The sequence below is a fragment of the Zalophus californianus genome, chromosome 6 (genome assembly GCF_009762305.2).
Source record: "Zalophus californianus isolate mZalCal1 chromosome 6, mZalCal1.pri.v2, whole genome shotgun sequence".
NCBI lineage: Eukaryota > Metazoa > Chordata > Mammalia > Carnivora > Otariidae > Zalophus > Zalophus californianus.
This window is the reverse complement of record NC_045600.1, coordinates 45,645,572-45,659,366: the sequence shown is the minus strand read 5'-3', so window position 1 is coordinate 45,659,366 and position 13,795 is coordinate 45,645,572. Positions and strand designations below refer to the sequence as shown.

At 45.3% G+C, this 13,795-nt stretch overlaps 2 protein-coding genes across 3 annotated transcripts; both read left to right on the top strand.

The window, feature by feature from the left end:
* Positions 1-1,159: 1,159 nt before the first annotated feature.
* Positions 1,160-2,230, top strand: LOC113909318 (heterogeneous nuclear ribonucleoprotein D-like). Its single transcript, XM_035728173.1, has one exon. The coding sequence runs from the start codon at positions 1,160-1,162 to the stop codon at positions 1,952-1,954; it is 795 nt and encodes a 264-aa protein (XP_035584066.1). The 3' UTR covers positions 1,955-2,230.
* Positions 2,231-8,406: 6,176 nt separating this feature from the next.
* Positions 8,407-10,364, top strand: LOC118357064 (polypyrimidine tract-binding protein 1). 2 transcript variants are annotated; one of them, XM_035728008.1, is made up of 2 exons: positions 8,407-9,339; positions 9,418-10,364. In XM_035728008.1, the coding sequence occupies exons 1-2, from the start codon at positions 8,448-8,450 to the stop codon at positions 10,119-10,121; spliced, it is 1,596 nt and encodes a 531-aa protein (XP_035583901.1). In that variant the 5' UTR covers positions 8,407-8,447; the 3' UTR covers positions 10,122-10,364. The 2 variants fall into 2 exon arrangements, with proteins under 2 accessions (XP_035583901.1, XP_035583900.1); XM_035728007.1 differs by having other exon boundaries at positions 8,407-10,364.
* The last annotated feature ends 3,431 nt before the right edge of the window (positions 10,365-13,795 follow it).

Below are 13,795 nucleotides of genomic sequence, written 5' to 3'. Positions count from 1 at the left end.
CAAGGAAAGAGTTCAAAGAGAATGTTTGGACACTTCAAACATTGAAATGTTTGCGTAGATCTTCAATTCAGTGCAGAACTGAGGATCTACAACAAATGGCTGTGCATGATTTATCTTGATTTTTATCCCTTTTAATCCAGATTCTCAGAGATTGCTTTAATTTTTGCTCACTACCTATGCTGGAAAATACCTTGCCTCTCACATTCTAGGTGCTCAATATTCACTGAACACCAAGTCTGTCAAAATATCCTGGGGTGAAAGCCTGAGGCTCATAGGCACAGCTTCTCTGGGGCAAATAATGGATGGAAAACAGGCAAGCTTCAAAGCTGGAAACCCAATGGGCTGCACCAAATTAACAGGATGGGAATGGTGAGAGAAAATGGTTTACAAATATTTTCTGTTTTACATGGAAAAGTTTGAATTTTCTGGGGTAATGTTGCCCCAAATGCTATAATACTTATAGCCCGTGAGCACCTGCCCACTGCATATATCCCAGAACAGCAGGGTGATATCATTAGGTGAAGACATGTAACAAGGAGGCAGTGTTATGGTGTGACAGAGGCCTGGGGTGAGTGGGCAGGTAGAATGTCATCATTCACCTCTTCTCAATATGTCAGGTTGTTGCTTGCTAGGAATATGAATAAGAATTGGGCTTGAACTCTCCCTTTTGCCCATTTTTTGACCCAAGGCTTTTTGCTTTTTGGGGGGGATAGTAAAAGTGTCAGCCATCAACATTCTCTTCTGTATATATTTGTGGTCATTAAAGCAAGAATTATAAAAACTAGGTGATGCAATTAGTCATATGCTTCCTGAAAGCTGGAACTTTGTTTTGTTCACTGTTATAACCACAATGCCTGGTACAGAGTAGGTGCTTAGGCAGTAAGTTGTCCATGAATGAGTGGATGGTTGGATGAAGGAGCAAGTGAGAGATCATCTTTACCAGTTATTATATAAACAGGGAACTATCATCTGAAACAGGCCACAGAAACTGGCCCTCTGGCAGGAACACAAATGTGAAATGGTATGAAGCACCTGTTAAAGCTTGCTGGATCCTCTTCCGCCGCCCTTTTAAATCCAGCTCCGTACAACGCTCTGCCGCCGCCGCTGCTGCCGCGACCCGCCTACGCGCCAGCACCCCACGGCCGACGACTCCGCCACCATGGAGGACATGAACGAGTACAGCAACATAGAGGAATTCGCAGAGGGATCCAAGATCAACGCGAGCAAGAATCAGCAGGATGACGGTAAAATGTTTATTGGAGGCTTGAGCTGGGTTACAAGCAAGAAAGATCTGACTGAATATTTGTCTCGATTTGGGGAAGTTGTAGACTGTACAATAAAAACAGATCCAGTGACTGGAAGATCAAGAGGATTTGGATTTGTGCTTTTCAAAGACGCTGCTAGTGTTGATAAGGTTTTGGAACTGAAAGAACACAAATTGGATGGCAAATTGATAGACCCCAAAAGGGCCAAAGCTTTAAAAGGGAAAGAACCCCCCAAAAAGGGTTTTGTGGGTGGATTGAGCCCAGATACTTCTGAAGAACAAATTAAAGAATATTTTGGAGCCTTTGGAGAGATTGAAAATATTGAACTTCCTATGGATACAAAAACAAATGAAAGAAGAGGATTTTGTTTTATTACATATACAGATGAAGAGCCAGTAAAGAAATTGTTAGAAAGCAGATATCATCAAATTGGTTCTGGGAAGTGTGAAATCAAAGTTGCACAACCCAAAGAGGTATACAGGCAGCAACAGCAACAACAAAAAGGAGGAAGAGGTGCTGCAGCTGGTGGACGAGGTGGTACTAGGGGTCGTGGACGAGATCAGGGCCAAAACTGGAACCAAGGATTTAATAACTATTATGATCAAGGATATGGAAATTACAATAGTGCCTATGGTGGTGATCAAAACTATAGTGGCTATGGCGGCTATGATTATACTGGGTATAACTAGGGGAACTATGGATATGGACAGGGATGTGCAGACTACAGTGGGCAACAGAGCGCTTACGGCAAGGCGTCTCGAGGGGGTGGCAATCACCAAAACAATTACCAGCCATACTAAAGGAGGATGTTGGAGAAGACAGGAGGAGATTGCTAAAGTTAACCCATCTTGCAGGACGACATTGAAGATTGGTCTTCTGTTGATCTAAGATGATTATTTTGTAAAAGACTTTCTAGTGTACAAGACACAACTGTCCAACTGTATATAGCCGCCAATTAGTTTTCTTTTTTACTTTGTCTTTTGCTATCTGTGTTATGACTCGATGTGGATTTGTGTTTATACAAATTTTATTTGTATGATTCCATGTTAAACCTCAAATAAATGCTTCCTTATGTGACTGTTAAAAAAAAAAAAAAAGCTTGCTGGATCCCCTCCCTCCTGTTTTCCTCTTTGCCCAAGTCATGCAAATGGCAGAGCTTGATTAACTCCTCCATTGATGTCACATTCACTGATGAGGAGTTAGGTCACCAAACCACAGAAAGGGAAGATCCAGGACAAACTCTGCTCTCAGTAAGTTCTCCGTAAACTTTTTTGCCTCACTCACGACTACCTGAACACTAACAATGTGTTCAAATCTACGGGGCCAGATGTTTTGCCTTCTGGGATAGATCATGGATCAGTCAAGGTCACTGTTGTTCTGCTTTGCTCGTGGCAGGTTCCAAGGACTAATACATTCCTGAAAACTGGAAAAAGTCCAACTTCATGTCTTTCTGAATGAAAGATGAAAGGAATGACCTTGAAAATTATTAAGCTCACAGCAATACCCTGAAAAGTAGTACAATAAATCAGCAAAATATCAATTTAGAAATGCGGAGAAGAGAATAAAGCATAAGGTATGGTTTTACAATAAATGATCCTGTCTGACTCACCTAATTTCCTTCTAGGCAAAGGGATAAGCCTGATTGAAGGAAAGGGTACAATAAATTAAACAATTTTTTAACCTATCAGAAAATTTCATTTGCCTTGCACAATAATTTAAAATGAGGAAACCATATTGCAGGCAGATATATTGGTAGAAGGATTAAACTCTAAGAAGAATCATTGTCAACCATATAACAAATGTGTTTCAAAGGGGTTTCAAAGGGCTCCTGTAGATACTGGCTCTACATTCATTTACTGAAGATGTGTTTATTGAACACTTACTATGTTCCAGGCATTGTTCTAGATGCTGGGGATGCAACACTGAACAAAACAGGTTAAAATCCTTGCCCCATAGAACAGAAAGTGTGGGGTGAAGAGTTACAATTTTAGATAAAATCACTATTGGAAGACTTAAATAAGGTGTGTGAGAGAGTCATGCAGGTATTTGGGGACAAGCATTTCACATGTGAAAACTGCATACACCAAGGCCCTGAGGCAGAAGCATACTTGGTGTTTTACATTGAGGCTAGAGTGGAATGAATAGGAGTTGAGGTCAGAGAGGTAGCAGGGGCCAGATCAGGACAATTTAATACTTTTAGCAATGACTGGATGTTCAGTACTGGGTAGCTCTTTGTATTTGTGGGGAACACTCCATCATGTAAGTCTAGGTAGGAGGCAGAATACTCTTAGCCCCAACCTTTAAAGTGGAAGGGGCCCTCACCTCATTTCCTGGTCAAGGATGGAGCAAGGAGAGTTGGACAACTGGTTGTTCCTATGCAGGACTTGGAACCATAAGGGAAAGAATGCAAATCTCAGGCCCAGGCCCAGTGGCACTGAGAGCCCCACAGCCTAGTGAGTGCAATGTTAGCACTAGAGCCCTGAGCAGAGTGTCCTTGTGGTACCACTGTGGATAGGCCTTCACACCAGCCTTCCTTAGGTTTTGTCTCTGTTCTATGTCTAGTTCTCCAACCTTCCTGTCTTCTGTAAACAAAGTGATAAGCCAATGAAAATTCCCTTTCTGCTTAAGTGAGCCAGAATTGCTTCCTGTGCCTTGAAACCGAACATACTGACAGATACACATGGAAGTCAGGATTATAATTCAAAACATCCATTCAAGCTAAAGTGCTGATTAATAAAAAGCAGCCAGACATACAAGGAGAAAGCAAACTAAGATTAGATTCAATACTACTGCCCAGAACTGGGATTTATAGTGGATTACCAGCTAACACAGAACAGGTCTATAGAGTGTGGTAGCTCACGTTTCCAAGGATACTGCAGTGGCATCTCCCATCCTACATGCTCTTGTGCATTGTGACCTTGCCACTCCCCTCATAATTGGGGGAGGTGGAGTATGTTTCCTCTCCTCTTTTTTGGGGTAAAGATTTTATTTATTTATTATTTTAGAGATAGATAGAGAGGATGAGCCGGGAGGGGCAGAAGAAGAGGGAGAAAATCTCAAGCAGACTCCCTGCTGAGCACGGAGACCCATACAGGCTTGATCTCACAACCCTGAGATCCTGACCTGAGCTGAAATCAAGAGTTGGATGTTCAACCAACTGAGCCACCCAGGTGCCTCTGTTTCCTCTCCTCTTTAACCAGTGCTGGTTCTGGGAGCTGTTTTGACCAATAAAATGTGACAGAAGTGGTGCATAATTTCCAAGTCTGTGTCTCTATCTTGCAAGCCAACTGCCATGCAAGAAATCCCATCATTGCTGGACAGAGTCTGGAGGAAAGACGCCTGATGACACCTCAAACAACCTGGCCCTGGTCAAACTCCCAGCTGAAGGCAGCCATATTAGTGAGCCCAGGCACTGTCATATGAAACAGAAGGACCACTCAGCTAAGCCCAGCCCAAATTCCTGATCCACAGAATCATGAGCAAATAAAATGACTGTTGTTTTAAGCACTAAATTTTGGGTTTGTTTGTTACACCGCAATAGATAACTGAAACATACAAATATTGTCATAATACAAATTTTTAATTAAGCACCAAATTGAATGTGGTTTCAGTCAGGAGGTTCACAAAGACAGATGTGTATGTGTGTGTGTGTGTGTGTGTTGTGATTTCTGCCCACCTGGGCCTTACTCTGTAGTAGATATAACTCTCCCAAACAAAAGTAAAAAGTTCAGACTATGCAAGAAAACTGTGAAACAAGATATGAAGAGTTATTACTGTAGTTAGATTAAATACAGGATAAAACAAGAATGTGTGTGTGTGTGTGTGTGTGTGTGTGTGTGTGTGTTGGGGGAAGGCCAAGGAAATGTCTGATAAAATTGAAGAAGAAAGAAGAAAAGGGAAAACGGTCCACAGAAGGGCTCATCTTTCTCTCAGGACCATATTAAAACCTAAGAAGCACTGGAAAAAATGTATTAAACTGACCCATGTTCAACTATTGATCACACAAACTCTTCATCTACCATTCCATCCTTCAGTGTGGAGACATGCTTTTACTAGTTTTGCTCACTAATGCATCCAAGTGACTGGAACTGGGCCTGCCTGGTAACTGCTCATTGGAAACTTGTGGCAGGAAATAAACAAACACACATGGAAATAGCAATATCATTTAAAAATTGTACCTAATACATATCAGAAATGTAACAGAGTAGTTCCTCTGCATTGGGGTTTCCAAACAGAGGACTGGGGAGATGGAAAGGGATGGAGTGAGTTGGAGAGAGTTCCAGAAATCTGCAAAATTGATATGAAACCATTACCAGAAACCCAGAAGGGGTTATGAAGGCTAAAGTTCAAAATAAAGCCAACGTTTGTGAAAACTATCCAGAACAAGGCTGTAAGCCTATATTCTTCAGCAATAGTTCCCTCTAACTTAGGCCTCTAATTTTATCTCTGCCTTTTTCTTCAGGTTTATTTTCTTAAATCAGAAGATCTTCAAACTGGAAAGTATAAAATATACATGTAAAGAGATAAAGGATATGGAGCATTTTGCTCCTCTAAGTGAGTTTAGATCTCTAGGCCCCGCAAACAAGGTCTGGCGGAGGTTGGTGTGGCCTCGTGGAGTGTCCTCAGTTGGTTCCACCTCAGAGGACCTCGAGGCCCATCCTTCCTGAAGGGAGGTGCATCTGGTCTTACGGTTTGGTCTTAAGCCCAGACATTATTTAGGCTGAGCAGCTTCATAAGACCCCACCCATAGTGCCCCCACCCACTTGAGGAAATCAGCTCTCACAAGCTTTTGGTAGATTCTAGTAGTAGTCATTTGGCCCTTCCCAAACCATCACTGCCCTCCAGCAGATGCAGCACCTGCCATGTCTGAGGGCTCTCCTCACTAGGCAACCCCGACAACCACCATGTAAGAAGGGCAGCTGGAGGCAATCTCCCTTTGGCCAAATGGAACACCAGCCTCTAGAGCAGCAGGTATGTGCAGGATTACCCTAAAGAATCCCACACAGAATTCTGTTCTGTATTTGGGAGCAGTCAGAAAACCCCCAACTGAACCTCTTAGCCTCTGGAATGAGCAGAGTCTTGATACCGATGCATTATGCCTTCTTCCAGAGGCCTTTGCTACTCTGGAGGCTGAGTCCTTCCCCGTTTTGTAAACGTCTGCTGAATACAATGCATTAGCATACCAAATAATATTAAAGTATTACTGATCATCAAAAGTACCAAAATGATTGAGCTTTTCCCCAAGGGGAACCCTGAATGCTGCTTTGTGCAAATGACCTTGGCAAAACCTGCAAAGCTTACACATACACTGCTTGCTCTATTGAAATGAACTCATACTCTGCTAAATCATCCAACATTCTTGTGGATAAATGCCCAGAAGTGAACTCATAAAGTTAAATAACTTTTTCAGGTCATTGATCTATGGTCTAACCTTAATTTATCCTTTAGCAAATGTCATATATTAGCTGGCCCACAAATGAAGTGTTTTTTGAAGCAAGGTATAAAGTCAAAATGTTAGAAGAATTATACGTTGAATCATATGGCATCATATCAAGATGAAATGTACATCATTTTAAGCATTGTTTGCAAAAAAACTTAGAAGCAACTCAAAAGTCTACCAATGAAGGTTTGGTTAAAGATACTATGATACACCCACATGCTAGAATACTATGCAGCTGTACAAAAGTGTGAGGAGGCAAGCATTGAACAGGTAAAGAAAAGTTTCCAAAACATGGTAAGTAAACAAAACAAAACAAAACAGTTCAAAAAAGTATGTCATGCTTTGGTAAAGAAGAGCAAAATATAAGAATGTATATTTGCAATTTGCTTACAGGTGCACTAAACAACTCTGGAACCAAGTATATGTTAAGAGGGACATATGTGGAGTATACAAACTGGGTTAAGGGAGACGTGGGCTATGGCGGAGGGAGACATTTCACTGTATAAATTTTTATGCATTTTGGTTTTGACCCATGACAATGTATTACCTATTCAGAAAATAAAATTAAAAAAAATTCAATATGTTTAACAGCAAAACTTCAGTACTTCAGATCCTATATATTGGGAATTTGTGATGAGTTGAACATGTGAAAGTCAGGGGTGATGAAATTATCTCTTCATTCCATGGGGAAGTGGGGATGTAGAGATTCTGGAAGGGAAACAAGGTTTTTTTTCCCCAAGTCTCCAACTCTTGTAGAGGAGTGATGGGAACAGAAGAGGGGTGTGCTCGAATCCTCATTCCAGGTCTATCCAGCTCCCCTACAGGAATTTCAGTGCGCATGCAAGTTTTTAACAAAAGCCTAAAACTAGTGGAGGCTTATGCATTCAACAAACACATATGTTAAGGACCTATTGTGGGGATACAGACTTTAATAATAGGCAATTCCGGTCCTTAAGAGAATCGCAATCCAGCAGTCAGGGGGCAGGTAGTAAAGTGGTGTGATGTAGGTAGGTAGGCACAACATGATGGGGGCATGGAGGAGTGCCCACTCCAACCCGGGAAGGTGTGTATGTGCACGGTGGGTGCGGGTGGGGCTTGGGTGTAGATGCCCCAGCAAGACAGAGGTGAAAGACTACCAGGAGTTAAATGAGGAGGAAGATGGGAGGCAATCCAGAGAGAAGGCTTGTGATGTGCAGGGTCAGAGTCACGTTTCTCCCAGCTTGTAGGGTGGGGAAGGAGGTTGGGGGAGGAAATGGAGATGATAATGCCGGAGAGGAAAGAGAGAGAGACCAGATTATGAAAGCCCTTGAATGCCAGGCTAAGGATTCAAATTTTGACCTTAAAGTTAAGGAGACTTCCTTTTTAGGTTTGGGTTTGTGGCCTGAGGTGAATCTGGAGATGCCAGGAAGTTCAAAGTACCACTGAAGAGAGAGATGTAGTAATTTGCATGGGAATTATTGCTTGGGATTGTTATTGATTGCCCTAAAATATAAAACTGCTTACTCGTTTCAGGCAATATGTACAGTATTTGTTCCTATTAGTTTTGAGAGTGAAGGTGAAGCAAGATTGTCTCGATCAGAGTGTGAACAGCAAACAGATGGCCCACTCAAAGTGGGATGATCCTAAGAGGGTTTATTTACAGACAGACCACGCCAAGGTGTGGGCCTGGAGTCGTTGCAAAAAATGCTGGAGTAGTATTCCGGCGCCTCCACTCCGTCCCCTGCGGGTCTCCTCTGTGTGCAATGGACGGCATTGTCCCAGATATAGCAGTTGGTACAAAGCGGGGATCCGACGAGCTTTTCTCTGCCTGCGTCACTAACGGACCCTTTATCATGAGCGGCAGCTCGGCCTCTGCAGCAAATGGGAACGACAGCAAAAAGTTTAAGGGTGACAACAGAAGTGCAGGCGTGCCCTCCAGAGTGATCCACATCCGGAAGCTCCCTGGTGACGTCACCGAGGGCGAGGTCATTTCCCTGGGGCTGCCCTTTGGGAAGGTCACCAATCTCCTGATGCTGAAAGGGAAAAATCAGGCCTTCATCGAGATGAACACAGAGGAGGCCGCCAACACCATGGTGAACTATTACACTTCCGTCACACCCGTGCTGCGAGGCCAGCCCATCTACATCCAGTTTTCCAACCACAAGGAGCTCAAGACAGACAGCTCGCCAAACCAGGCACGGGCCCAGGCAGCGCTGCAGGCGGTGAACTCTGTGCAGTCAGGAAACCTGGCCCTGGCCGCCTCGGCTGCCGCGGTGGATGCTGGGATGGCCATGGCCGGCCAGAGCCCAGTGCTGCGGATCATCGTGGAGAACCTTTTCTACCCAGTGACTTTGGATGTGCTCCACCAGATCTTCTCCAAATTCGGCACAGTTCTGAAAATCATCACTTTCACCAAGAATAACCAGTTCCAGGCGCTGCTGCAGTATGCTGACCCCGTGAGCGCCCAGCATGCCAAGCTGTCACTGGACGGGCAGAACATCTACAACGCCTGTTGCACGCTGCGTATCGACTTCTCCAAGCTTACCAGCCTCAACGTCAAGTACAACAACGACAAGAGTCGGGACTACACGCGCCCTGATCTGCCCTCCGGCGACAGCCAGCCCTCGCTGGACCAGACCATGGCTGCTGCCTTCGGTGCACCTGGTATAATGTCAGCCTCTCCGTATGCAGGAGCTGGTTTCCCTCCCACCTTTGCAATTCCTCAAGCTGCAGGCCTCTCGGTTCCTAACGTGCACGGGGCCCTGGCGCCTCTGGCCATCCCGTCGGCGGCGGCGGCGGCGGCGGCAGCAGGCCGGATCGCCATCCCAGGCCTGGCAGGGGCAGGAAATTCTGTCCTGTTGGTCAGCAACCTCAACCCCGAGAGAGTCACACCCCAAAGCCTCTTTATTCTTTTCGGCGTGTACGGCGATGTGCAGCGGGTGAAGATCTTGTTCAATAAGAAGGAGAACGCCCTGGTGCAGATGGCAGACGGGAGCCAGGCGCAGCTGGCCATGAGCCACCTCAACGGGCACAAGCTGCATGGGAAGCCGGTGCGCATCACGCTGTCTAAGCACCAGAATGTGCAGCTGCCCCGCGAGGGCCAGGAGGACCAGGGTCTCACCAAGGACTATGGCAACTCCCCCCTGCACCGCTTCAAGAAGCCCGGCTCCAAGAACTTCCAGAACATCTTCCCGCCCTCGGCCACTCTGCACCTCTCCAACATCCCGCCCTCCGTGTCCGAGGACGACCTGAAGATCCTCTTCTCCAGTAACGGCGGGATCGTCAAGGGGTTCAAGTTCTTCCAGAAGGACCGCAAGATGGCGCTGATCCAGATGGGCTCAGTGGAGGAGGCCATCCAGGCGCTCATCGACCTGCACAACCACGACCTGGGCGAGAACCACCACCTGCGGGTCTCCTTCTCCAAGTCCACCATCTAGGGCCACCGTGGACCAGCCTGCCGGCGCCCGGCCACAACTTCCATCATTCCAGAGAAAAGCCACTTTAAAAAGCAGCTGAAGTGACCTTAAAAGACCAGAGATTTTATTTTTTTAAAAGAGAAATCAGTTTACCTGTTTTTAAAAAAATTAAATCCGATTCACCTTGCTCACCCTGGGGAGATGGGGTGCCGGCCTCAGGCTCTTGGTGACGAGTGGACAGTGTGCCCCACTCCCTCCCCAGCCCCCCAAAAAAAAAAAAAAAAAAAAAAAAAAAAAAAAATGCTGGAGTAACGTGGGTCTCCTAGCAGTCTGGCTGACAACACGTGCCTAAGTCTGTGACACTGAATGTCTGTATCCCACCCCCAAATTCAGGTATTGAAACTCTAACCCCTAATGTTATGGTGTTAGGTCGTGGGAGGTAATTGGGTTTAGATAAGGTCACGCAGGGTTTGCCATGATGAGATCAGTGTGCTTATGAGAAGGAACCAAAGAACATTCTCTCCCTCATTCTCTCTCTCTCTCCCTCTCTCTTTTTCTCTCTCCCTCTCTCTGAGGACACAGCAGGAAGGCAGGCATCTGCAAGCCAGGAGGAGGGCTGTCGCCGGAACCTGACCATGCTGGCACCCCGATCTCGGACTTCCTAGCTTCTAGCACCGTGAGAAAGAGACTTCTGCTGTGTGAGCACCCAGTGTGTGGTATTTTGTTGTGGCAGCCAAGCTGAGACAAAGCCACACGGACAAGGGCAGGGAACCGCTATTTGAATCTGGAAGGAGTGAGACCCTCCTGTAAACCGGCCAGATTGAGAGGAGCCATGGACTCCCGTTAGGACCTCACAGGGAGTGAGCCCGCGAAAGAAGTACCCTGCCCTCCCCCTCCTCCCTCCCTCTCATCACCACACACTCAGAGGCCTGAGAGGCCCATGGTGTAGGTCAGCCTTCAGGGGCTAAAAGCAGGATACAGAAGGATAGAGCCTGAGTCTAAAGGGGCAAATGACAGAGGCCTGGCACAAACATTATAATTAGATTTCCCTCCACTTGTCCTTTTTTGGTGTGTCTCCGCCCTCCCCAAAAAAGTAAAAGAGAAGAATTTTGCTATGAGTTAAAAAAGGCTAACTGCTCTAAAAACATATAAGGGCTCAAATACGTTACCGCTCATTTCTTGTTCACCTAACAGTGCTAGGTCATCCCCACCGGTCAGTGGGGTGCACTGGAGCTGACGGAGGCTCTGCTGTCTTTAACTGGTGGCTCCCAAGCTTGCCCTGGTGGTCATCTGCGTTCCAGCTAGCTGCAAGGCGCAAAGGGCAGGATGGGTCAAGCATGCGAGGTTTTGATGGGCCAGGCTCAGTCCACAAGGAGGGCTGGGACACGTGGACAGCCATGCGCCCGAGGAGAGGAGAGCTAAGAGAGAGGCAAGAAGCAGCTCGCACATCTGCCATAGTACAGAAATAATGTCCTTTAGCAAAAATTGGTTGGTACTAATAGGCTAACCTCTTGATAGAACCATACTACTGTAAATAGATTTATGAACTATATGTCCAGCTCTTAACAGTGAAATTTTGCAAAGGGTAGTGCAGTGCATGAACTAAGTCACTGAAGACCTGAATTAGGCAAGAATGTTACATTTTTTAAAAAAAGATTTTATTTATTTATTTGATAGAGAGAGAGAGAGCTCAAGCAGTGGCAGTGGCAGAGGGAGAAGCAGATTCCCTGTTGAGCAGGGAGCCCGATGCGGGGCTCGATCCCAGGACCCTGATATCATGACTCCAGTCGAAAGCAGACACTTAACTGACTGAGCCACCCAGGCTCCCCAAGAATGTCACGTTTTAATTTCAGAATTTATAGCTCCTTTATTTTACTTTCCTTACAGGAAAAGCTCTCTGCTTCCAAGTTATACCTCTTTTTTGATGGGGTCATCCTCCTTCAACATAGGTAAGTGAGCCCAATCAGGTTTTTGGAAGTTGCTAAGAGCACATCAGGAATATACACTGCCAAGAATCACAGAACTTGATCATGTAAGAGGGAAGAACAATTCTGTTTAGATGGCCTGGTATTATAGTCATACTATTGTAATATAGTCCATCATGGATCCCTTAACAAAATTGATCATCTATAGGACTTTTTAAAAATTTTATTATGTTATGTTAGTCATTATGTCATTATGTCATTAGTTTTTGACGTAGTGTTCCATGATTCATTGTTTGCATGTAACACCCAGTGCTCCATGCAGTACGTGCCCTCCTTAGTACCCATCACCGGGCTAACCCATTCCCCCAGCCCCTCCCCTCTAAAACCCTGTTTGTTTCTCAGAGTCCTTAGTCTCTCATTTTTCCCTTCCTACTATCTTCTTCTTCTTCTTCTTCTTCTTTTTTTAACATATAATGTATTATTTGTTTCAGAGGTACAGGTCTGTGATTCATCAGTCTTACACAATTCATAGCACTCACCATAGCACATACCCTCCCCAATGTCTATCACCCCATCCCTCCCAGCCCCCACCACTCCAGCAACCCTCAGTTCATTTCCTGAGATTAAGAATTCCTCATATCAGTGAGATCATATGATACTTGTCTTTCTTTGATTGACTTATTTCGCTTAGCATAATACCCTCTAGTTTCATCCACGTCGTTGCAAATGGCAAGATTTTGTAGGGTTTTTTGATGGCTGCATAATATTCCAGTGTGTGTGTGTGTGTGTGTGTGTGTGTGTGTGTATACCACATCTTCTTTATCCATGCATCTGTTGATGGACATCTAGGCTCTTTCCATAGTTTGGCTATTGTGGACATTGCTGCCATAAACATTGGGGTGCACGTACCCCTTCGGATCACTACATTTGTATCTTTGGGGTAAATACCTTGTAGTGCAATTGCTGGGTCGTGGGGTAGCTCTATTTTCAACTTTTTGAGGAACCTCCATACTGTTTTCCAGAGTGGTTGCACCAGCTTGCATTCCCGCCAAAGTGTAGGAGGGTTCCCCTTTCTCTGCATCCTTGCCAACATCTGTCATTTCCTGATTTGTTAATTTTAGCCATTCTGACTGGTGTGAGGTGACATCTCACTGAGGTTTTGATTTGGATTTCCCTGATGCTGAGGGATGTTGAGCACTTTTTCATGTGTCTGTTGGCCATTTGGATGTCTTCTTTGCAGAAATGTCTGTTCATGTCTTCTGCCTATTTCTTGATTGGATTAGTTGTTCTTTGGGTGTTGAGTTTGATAAGTTCTTTACAGATTTTGGATACTAGCCCTTTATCTGATATGTCATTTGCAAATATCTTTTCCATTCTCTCAGTTGTCTTTGGTTTTGTTGACTGTTTCCTTTGCTGTGCAAAAGCTTTTTATCTTGATGAAATCCCAATAGTTCATTTTTACCCTTGCTTCCCTTGCCTTTGGCAATGTTTCTAGAAGACGTTGCTGTGGCTGAGGTCGAAGAGGTTGTTGCCTGTGTTCTCCTCTAGGATTTTGATCTTCCCCACTCTGATACCTGGGAGCTCTGCAGCACTCAGGCACCCCCGGTCTTTCTGTGACCCCGAGGGTCCTGAGACCACACTGTCCCATGAGGGTTCCACCCCCCGCTTAGCCACCGGAGTGACACCCCTCAGCGGAGCCGACTTCTAAAAGGTCCGATTTTGTGCTCTGCTGCTTTATCGCTTGCCAGAAGCGGCCAACGGAGGCCCACT